The following is a 9816-nucleotide window of genomic DNA, read 5'->3' on the forward strand; positions in this document are numbered from 1 at the left end:
ATGTTAAACATGTCAAAACGTGTTAAACGTGCCAAAAACGTGAAAAATGTGTTAAATGTGTCGTAATCGTGAAAAATGTGTCAAACGTGTTAAAAACGTGTTAAACATGTCAAAACATGAAAATAGTGTCCAACGTGTCAAATGTGTTAAACGTGTGGAATGTGTCGAAAACGTGAAAACATGTCAAAAACGTGTTAAATGTCTCAAAACGTGGAAAACGTGTTAAACGTGCCAAAAATGTGAAAAACGTGTGAAAAGTGTCAATAATGTGAAAACGTATTAAACGTGTCGAAAACGTGTCAAAACGTGGAAAACGTGTTAAACGTGTCAAAACGTGCCAAAATGTGAAAAAACGTGTGAAACGTGTCAAAAATGTGAAAAATATGTTGAACGTGTCAAAACGTGTTAAACGTGTTAAAACGTGTTAAACGTGCCAAAAATGTGTCAAAATGTGATAAACGTGTCGAAAACGTGAAAAAACGTGTCAAAACGTGTCAAAAACGTGGAAAACGTGTTAAACGTGTCAAAACGTGCCAAAAACGTGTGAAATGTGTCAAAAATGTGAAAAATATGTTAAACGTGTTAAAACGCGTTAAACGTGCAAAAATGTGTTAAACGTGTCGAAATCGTGAAAAAACGTGTCAAAACGTGTCAAAAACATGGAAAACGTGTTAAACGTGTCAAAACGTGCCAAAAACGTGTGAAACGTGTCAAAAATGTGAAAATATGTTAAACGTGTTAAAACGTGTTAAACGTGCCAAAAATGTGTCAAAATGTGTTAAACATGTCGAAAACGTGAAAAAACGTGTCAGAAACGTGGAAAATGTGTTAAACGTGTCAAAACGTGCCAAAAACGTGTGAAACGTGTCAAAAATGTGAAAAATATGTTAAACGTGTCAAAACGTGTTAAACGTGCCAAAATATGTCAAAATGTGTTAAACGTGTTGAAAATGTGAAAAAACGTGTCAAATGTGTCAAACGTGTCAAAAACGTGTCAAACGTGTCACAAACGTGTTAAACGTGTTAAACGTGTTAAACATGCCAAAAACATGAAAAACGTGTTCAACGTGTCAAAAATGTGTTAAACGTGCCAAAAACGTGTTAAACGTGTGAAAAACGTATTAAAAATGTCAAAAACGTGAAAAACGTGTTAAACGAATAAAAATGTGTTAAATGAGTCAAATACATGTTAAATAAAACAATAAAAATAAAATAATTTGGGTTACCCAACCCATACCTAACCCATATTAGTAAATAATATGGGTTGAATTATGGGTTGGGTAAATTTAATTTGGGTTGAATATGGGTTGGGTAATACGGGTTGGGTTTACCCGTTTGCTCACCCCTAATTGTTGTTCACCTAACATGACAAAATAGTTCAAGTAACATTACATTGCAATTCATGAAACATGACATTGCAGATCATGTAACATGACATTGCAGTTCATTACAGTTCATTGCAGTTCATAAGCATGACATTGCATAAATGAAACATAATGCATTTAACAGAGTTAATAGGACAATACAGTTAACAGAAATAACAGGACAAAATAATTCATATAACATTACATTGCAAATCATGAAACATGACATTGCAGCTCATGTAGCATGACATTGGAGTTCATTACAGTTCATTACATAATGCATTTAACAGAGTTAATAGGACAATACAGTTAACAGAAATAACATGACAAAATAATTCATATAACATTACATTGCAATTCATGAAACATGACATTGCAGCTCATGTAGCATGACATTGGAGTTTATTATAGTTCATTACAGTTCATAAACATGAAATTGCATAAATAAAACATAATGTAGTTAACAAAATCAACTAGACAATGCAGTTAACTGTTGTTCGTTTGTTACCTTCGTTCTTCTTCCTAATTCTGTTTATTCTTCTTCTTCACTTCGTTCTTCTTCTTCACTGTTTTCATCTCAATCATTGTATTCGTCTTTTTTGCTTCGTTCTTCTTAGAAGCATCATATATAACCACTTGTTTATTTGATTCCTAAACATTACAAAAATGTCGCAAATTAGATTATATAACCGAATGTACTAAAGTAAAAAATGATGAAGAAGTTACCATTTTGTGTTGAACGAAGAACGCGAGCAGACGATGGATTTTCTCTGATGATTAATGTTAGGGTTTTCTCTAAAGAACGCGAGCAGACGATGAAAATTGCTAGGATTCGAAAGCAGATGGATTTGAGAAAGAGAGAGAAATATGTGAATGTCTTGGAAGATGTTGAAGATGGTTGAGTTAATCAATTGCGTTTGTAAATCGCTAGAATTGCAGATGAACTTGAGAGAGAGAGAAAACCTAAAATGTTTGGGAAGATGAAAATGGCAAATGGAAGATGAAAGGGCGGGCTTCTGGGCTTTTGGGTTTTTAGATTTTTTTTTTATTGGGCCTACGTGGCTTGCCACGTAGACAGTCGCTGGGAGAATCGCTCTCCCGTAGCTGTCTGTATCATTTCTCATTATTTAAATAACTTAAAGATAAATTATGAGTCTATTTAGAAATATTTAAATTTTATTTTGTCAATCAAAATATTTTTAATTTTTTTTTATTTAATATGATCTATAAAAAAAAATTCTAATGATATGATAAAAACATGGTAAGATCTAAATATTTATAAAACTAATCATTTTTTAATATCTAATATTTAAACTAATTCAATCAAATTTATTATAGTAAAGGTATGACAATTGTATTATTTTTTATTTTTATAATTTAAAAAAAATTATTTTGGTTAATATTTTAATGAATAAATAAATTAATACATAAAATAATATATGTAGATCAGTTCTTAAAAAAAATTATAAAGATTTATTTTTTAATCTAGCAAGAAAAAAAATTGAATATCTCCGGTCTCCGTGAGATCTCAGTTTGAGTCTGTCTAACTATACGTTTTTTCGCCTAGTTAAATTGGTTGAGAATGTATATAGTCATAGATGGACGGATCTATGTTAGGCTCAAGCCTACCAAAAAAATTATTCTTTTATTATTTAGGTAACGATAATACTTCGTAATTTCTTAATTTTTTCAATTTAAATTATTTGTTCATACATATATAATAATGCTTAATTTTTAAACTATCTGGATTATCGGGTCGATATATATGGTTAATTTGGATATATATGTTAAGAGTAAATAAATATTTGGGTCGGATTGTGGGTTGACCTACACATAAATTAAGACGGTTAAAAATAAAATTAAAAATGATATATGTATGTTTCGGACTTGCACATAACAAAAACAAATATAACTTCTTAACCAACTAGGCTAATAAAACTTTATATTTTTAATTCAACACCAAATTTGATTAACGCGAGACATTTTTAACAATATAAGTTCAACTTTTTAACTAACTAATCTATATATATAATGATGCTTAATTTTTCAAAGTGTCCGGATTATCGGGTCGAGAACTTTGGTTAATTTGGATATATATGTGAGAGTAAATAGATATTTGAGTCGAATTGTGGGTCGACTCATCCATAAACTTCAAAAAGTTATATGTATGTTTCAAACTTGTAACCTAACAAAACAAGTATAAGATTTTAATCAAGTGTGATTGGGATGTTGTTTGCCGATGAATATAGGTCGATAACAATTGAAAATAGTTAAACAAATATAAATTAAATATTTGATTAACCAAAGTGTGAGGTCATGATGTTAAATATTAAAAAATATTAATTATATATTTGATAGTCCAAAGTGAAAAGTAAGATCACGAGATATGTCAGAAAATAAGGTTTATATCGAAATAAATAAAATGTTAAATGAGAGTATTCTATTTTTAATTTTAATATATTATTCGTAATTTGTTAAGAATTTTAAACATTGACTATATATTATTATTATAATTATTTTAAAAAAAAATTTTTGTTATAATTTTATTCGGGTAAATTATACGGGAATTTTTCTATTTCGATAAAAAATAAATAAAATCTACTCGTTTTTATCGATAATTATGTTTAACTCGTAGAGATTAGAATAAAATATATACCTTCTTAAAGAAAACACCAACTTCGTTGTTTCGGGTTCCTGTATCGAGATCCAGTCATTTTACAGACCCATTCTTTGGACCCGAAAACATACACAGAAGGAAGAAGCTGAGAAAGACGGGATAAAGGTAGCGGCGACAATGTCCGAACCGCCGGAAGAAAGACCGATCACATCTCCACCACACATCAACCTTTCATCTGAAACCCTAGATGAGACCATTCCATGGATTGACTACGCTGTTCGACAAGCACGCATAGCTCAAAGAACTACCGAAGATACCCTAGATTCTGCAATCTCCATCACTACATCGCGAATCAATCGTTTCGTTTCAACCGGCTCTGCTCATTTCCAGCAAACAATCGTAACGATCTCTCTTTTCTCTTTCCAAAACACTGAACCTGATAGATATAATATAGTCTAATTTAACAGGATTCTCTGAAAGATGTGAAATCTGAATACGTTGCATATGAGGATTTAGCATTTGATAAGGTCAAAGGTTTGTATTCTTCTCGTTGTTTAATTAATAACCTGTCCCTGGCCCTGCTATGATCTTGAGATTATAACTTCAATTGTTTGTTTGCAGAGGGTATTTCTATTGCTGCATCGTATCCATTCACTACAGGGACTGCTGTTGTAGGGTTGGGATTACTGGTTTTTAAGAGTATGTTCATAAACTCTTATTCTTGAATCATGACCTAGAAAATTGATGAAATTGATTAATGTATGCTTCAAGTTAATAAATTATGATCCTGCAGGGCCGAGGCGATTCTTGTATTATGGTACCATGCGCTTGCTTGTGAGTGAAGAGGTATATAAAGTTCGTAGTTGTGTTTTCCTTTTCAAATCCTATGTTGACTGTATTGTTCATATTCAATCTTACACATTCATTTAGGGTTGTAATTGCATTGTAGAACAACTTTGTAGCAAGTACATGATAAATGAATCGATTAATTGGATTTTTCGTTCTTGGTTAGAAATTGCTTGCTAGAGCTGATGCTAAAGTAAAAGAGTTCCAAAAGTCAATTGATCTTCTGAAGTTAGAGAGCACAAAGCTGGAGGTAAACTTTGTGTTGTTTTTCATTTATACTTTTATTTTATGGGAATTTCAGTTCGATTCCTTGAGTTTCTTTGTCGATAATGTATATGATTTTGTAGGAAAAGTTTATCTATTACTTCTTCACTCTGAAACATGACTTATGGAACCAGTGTTAGAACTTACAGTACTGTTCTATTACTTCTTTTGGGATGAAAACTAAGATTTGTTTTATGGAGTAATATAGCACTATCCCCCACTTCAATCTGAGTGCTTTTTAGTGGGAATCCTACTACCCTTTGGTCTCTTAGGAAGGACTGTTCGATAATTCTATTGCTAACTCTAGATAAATGACTAGCATAATGATACAAAATAGAGATTAGGGTTCTGAAGGGACAAACTAGGAGTCTAGAACACATTACCTACAAATTAGAAGGATTAGATTATATTAATCATGGCTGGCCATAGGGTAAGGCCACATAGGGTCACCCTAAAAAAACAATGTACTGCTAGAATTTGAAACTGAGACCATATTACACATTAACATTATATTTAACCAACCAGATTAGTTAACTTTTATTAATAACAATACTTTTCCGCTTAGGGTACCTCATACCTCGAGGCCACTACTGATATTAAGTAGGATAATCATGTTAATTAGCAGATAATTATTAGTAATAGATAATGATTTATTATTTCAAATTTATCACTTTGATTAGCTTATAAATATCGTTACTCTTATTAATCTAATCCTTCTTATTTGTTGGTCACATGTCCTTGTGTGACTGGTCCTTTGAAACCATAATATCTGTTTTGTAATTGAAGAAATGTTAGTTGAAACGTAGAACTAAGCTGGATATAAATCGATTCAAGCCATTTTATTTACTATCCAAAATAATACATACTCACTATTTTATAAGCTACTAACCCACTAATTATCATAATATCCTTATTCTACTCGTAATATATCCTAATACAGAAGGCAGCAACTCAGGCAGAGGAGGAGATGAAACGTGGGAGGACAAAACTTGGGTTTGTCTTATTTTTTTCTGAAATTTTAAGGATTACTACTTTTATATACTAATTTATGTTTTTTCAGACAAGCGGGCAATCAGATCCAAAGTCTCATTCGATCCGCGTATAAAATTGAAAGACAAGCAGGAGGTATACTTGTATATACTAATTTATTTAATTTTATTTCGTTCTTTTTTTCATTTGTTTGAGTTGGTTCACCAGGTTTGAAAGAAGTTCTAAGAGAGCTGCCTCGGATGGAAGCATCTCAATTTCGATCACAAGTAAGATTAAACGATAACATTGTTGATAAAATTATATAAACCACTTGATTATTATATTATCTTTTGCGTAAATTTCTCTAATTATCTGTTAAAAGGTTACAAAACTTGCTAAAGAGGCTAAACGAGAGAGGAATGCCTTATCGAAGGAAGTCTCCAAGATTAGCGACTATGGGATTTCAGTGTGAAAACAAAAAATGTTAAAACTCAACCAATAATTTCCCTTTTCATGGGTACAAAAGCAAACACTTCTGGAGCTGCTAGCGACTATATGGAGCGCATTAAATGGTGGAGAAAACAGTCTACTTGTGGTAAATCGTTTTTTCCATTTTTATAATAGAGTTATTTGAGAACATTCTCAAGTGTACTATGTTTTACACAATCATCAATTGCTTTGAACTGATTTTTTTAAGGATTTGTTTTGTTTTAACCTAAGAAGAAAGTGATGAGGATTTTCATTTAGCCTCTTTGAGTTTATTTCTTAAGTTGTGTTTGGATAGTTATATGCAATTGAACAAAAGAGAGTCAACAAGCTAAGAAAAATGAAGGCCAATATTATCATGTTTTATATGGCTAATGATAAAAAAGAGTGTTCATACCCTTCATATAATTACTTATAGAAATTTATTTGTTTTGAAAGGAAGATAACACGGCCCATAGACATTATTTTCCACTCAACTTAAAGGCCTTTTAGTGAAAAACGAACTCGTGAACTTCGGTTTCTAAAACATGACTCTCGCAATAAAACAGGACTCTCGTTATATGAGTTGGTCTAATGGGTTATTTACAGTTTTATCTTAACAAGTGGATAATTCTATTTGAAAACACTTTTGTTTCTCGATTCAATGAATTTTTTAAGTCTTATGGATTTTGTGTGTGTGCTAAAAGTCTTAACATAAATTGTGTTTCTTTAATGAAATTACATTTTCAAGTAAAGAGCAAGATAATGCCTTTGTATCGGCTTTCAAGACACCGAAAATGGTAACTTGCTCATTTATCTTTTGTGATTTTAGTGTTTTTTTTAATGTGCAAGGGGTTTTGACGATTATCGTGGAAAAAACAATTGATACAAGACATTTCATCCCGTCAATTTGACTTTCATTGTTTTGCTCTATTTCGTTTCTTCCAATGTTGCGATAAAAACTTCATCATTCTTGACGACTACATTCTAACTTATTGAATTTGATTTTTCAGTAGAGGCAAGATTTCTTGTCATTAGTTTCACTTCCACTTAGACAAAGACATTTCATCCCAATAGATTCACTTTCAATATTTTGCTCTATTGCGTTTCTTCCAACATTACAATAAAAACTTCATCATTCTTGATGACTATCTTCACTTCATTGAATTTGATCTCTCAATAGACAGCAAGACATTTTATGTCATTAGTTTCACTTCCATTGAGACAAGACATTTCATCCCGTTAGTTTCACTTCCAATATTTTGCTCTATTTTGTTTTTTGCAACATTGCATAAAAACTTCATCATTCTTGACAATCTTCACCTTATTAAATTTGATCTCTCGTGCTCTCTTTCATTTCTTTTGCGGTTAGCTTGGTGTGTGATTTCCTCCACTAATCTAAATCGTGATAAAACTTAATCATTCTCAACTCCTTACTATCGTCACCTTCCCATTATCGAATTTCTTGATATAAAACCGTCATCGTTCCAAACAACTTTATTCATTTTATTTAATTATTTTAGGAAAAATGTATAATTTTTTTTCTTTATTATAAAAAACATTTCTCATATTATTTATAAAAAAGTGTTTTAAATATAAAATAGAAAAAAACCCATCCACGTGAAAACTGAACTATGCCGTACATTCAAGGCAAACCCTAACTTCATCTCTTTCCTTCTCCTCAAACATATCCATTCAATAATTAAAACTTGTTAGAAACCCATTAATTAATAACAGATATAACATTATTAATCAAGAATGAAAAATTGAACAAGTAAAACCAATTCTCAATTAAAAACTACAACAATTACGTCTTAAAAAATCAAACCCATAAATTCAAATAATCAAAATCAACATACTTCAAAATTCTTCAACCTCCCCTGTTCTTGCCCCTGCTTCTTCTGTTGTTGATGATGATGATGATACTGTTCAAAATGATGATGATGAAACAATTGCTGTTCATTCTGTTCTTGTTTAACAATCTCCTTCTGTCTTCTCAACTCCATAACCTTCCTATGAGAATTCGAATGTTGAGTCAAAACAAAAGTAGGACTCGCCGCCGGTCTATACTCCGGCACAAGTCTACCTGATTTATACCTAACACCACAAGCATTACAAAGAGTCTTCGGTCCAAGTGGTCCAGTCCTCCATTGAGGTGTCTTCTCCGATGCACAATGAGTACATCTCCTTGCCAAGTCTTGTTGCTCCGGCGAGGGGATGGATTTTCCGGTGGATAGTTCATGTTCAGATGAGATTACCCATCCATTACTAGTTGAAGTTGCTCTTGATCTCTTTGTTCTAGATCGGCTATGGAATGTTGAAATGGGTTGTTGATAATTATTACCCATATTTGATTGTTGTTCGTTAATTGGAAAATCTGTAAATGAATCATCTACGAAATTCGATAGCCATTCTAATTCAGCTACATCATCATTCTGTTTATACACAACAAAAATAAGATAAGTTATGATTATCAATTATGAAATATGAATGAAATGAAGTAAATTTATGGGTGGATTTTGATTAGCTCACCGGAAGGCAGAGGTCGTCGGTGAAATCTGTGAATTGGGTTTTATGGGTTGGATTGATATTGGTATAGGAGGGAGTGAAATGGGTATCGGTGGTGCCGGTGCCGGCGCCGGCGGTTGTGGTGGTGGAGGAAGAGAAGAGGTCTGCATTTGTGAAATCGAGAAGGTCGTCTATGGGGAAAGATTCCGGCGCCGGCAATAGACCGTAGATATCCATATTTGGGTGAAATGTTGGAGAGATGTGGAGAGAGATATGGAGAGAGATATGGAGAGATATGAAAGAGATGAATGGAGGGGATTAATACCAGAGTGATGGGAGCAAAGGTAACATGGGGGGACTGACTATTAACTTTCTTTTATTTTTTCTCTTTGAGAAGAGGAGAGAGATTGTCTCTCTTCTCCGGGAAGGGGATGGGAATGGTTTAATTTAATTGAGAGAAATAAGGGTGAGGGGATTGCATTGTTGCTATCATGTAACCTATCACATTTACATCTTCATCTTCACTCATCTAGATAAGATTTTATTTGAAAAAGTTGATTTGAGTAGATTGATTCTCACTTCAAACCAATTGAGTCAAGTTCATCAAATTCTCATTATTACAAAAATCTCTATGATTTAAAGATGAGTAATGCATCCCCTCCTTTAGGCAACAAAAACAATTGGGATATCTTAGACTTCTTAATGTATTTGTTTGAGTTTGTCGGGTAGTCGCGTTAAATTGGTTTAGTGTTTGTGGGATATATGTTTAAACCGCGATGGGTC

The 9816-nt window shown here is 32.3% G+C and overlaps 2 protein-coding genes across 2 annotated transcripts; one reads left to right on the forward strand and one right to left on the reverse strand.

Annotated features, from left to right (window-relative positions):
• Window positions 1-4060: 4060 nt before the first annotated feature.
• Window positions 4061-6841, forward strand: LOC124941532 (RGS1-HXK1-interacting protein 1). Its single transcript, XM_047481872.1, has 9 exons — window positions 4061-4380; window positions 4449-4515; window positions 4603-4680; window positions 4775-4827; window positions 4994-5077; window positions 6032-6084; window positions 6152-6216; window positions 6289-6347; window positions 6443-6841. The coding sequence occupies exons 1-9, from the start codon at window positions 4159-4161 to the stop codon at window positions 6530-6532; spliced, it is 771 nt and encodes a 256-aa protein (XP_047337828.1). The 5' UTR covers window positions 4061-4158; the 3' UTR covers window positions 6533-6841.
• Window positions 6842-8300: 1459 nt separating this feature from the next.
• LOC124942315 (GATA transcription factor 4-like) lies at window positions 8301-9467 on the reverse strand. Its single transcript, XM_047482794.1, has 2 exons — window positions 9058-9467; window positions 8301-8960 (listed from the first exon to the last, which is right to left on the reverse strand). Exons 1-2 carry the CDS (start codon window positions 9268-9270, stop codon window positions 8376-8378), a joined length of 798 nt encoding a protein of 265 aa, XP_047338750.1. The 5' UTR covers window positions 9271-9467; the 3' UTR covers window positions 8301-8375.
• Between the last annotated feature and the right edge of the window lie 349 nt (window positions 9468-9816).

This window comes from Impatiens glandulifera, chromosome 6 (genome assembly GCF_907164915.1).
Source record: "Impatiens glandulifera chromosome 6, dImpGla2.1, whole genome shotgun sequence".
Taxonomy (NCBI): domain Eukaryota; kingdom Viridiplantae; phylum Streptophyta; class Magnoliopsida; order Ericales; family Balsaminaceae; genus Impatiens; species Impatiens glandulifera.

Coding starts and splice junctions, on each gene's coding strand:
- LOC124942315 (XM_047482794.1), bottom strand. CDS start 9,270: ATGGATATCTACGGTCTATTGCCGGCGCCGGAATCTTTCCCCATAGAC. Junction 8,961..9,057: donor CCGACGACCTCTGCCTTCCG/GTGAGCTAATCA, acceptor GTGTATAAACAG/AATGATGATGTAGCTGAATT.
- LOC124941532 (XM_047481872.1), top strand. CDS start 4,159: ATGTCCGAACCGCCGGAAGAAAGACCGATCACATCTCCACCACACATC. Junction 4,681..4,774: donor GGGATTACTGGTTTTTAAGA/GTATGTTCATAA, acceptor ATGATCCTGCAG/GGCCGAGGCGATTCTTGTAT. Junction 5,078..6,031: donor TAGAGAGCACAAAGCTGGAG/GTAAACTTTGTG, acceptor ATCCTAATACAG/AAGGCAGCAACTCAGGCAGA.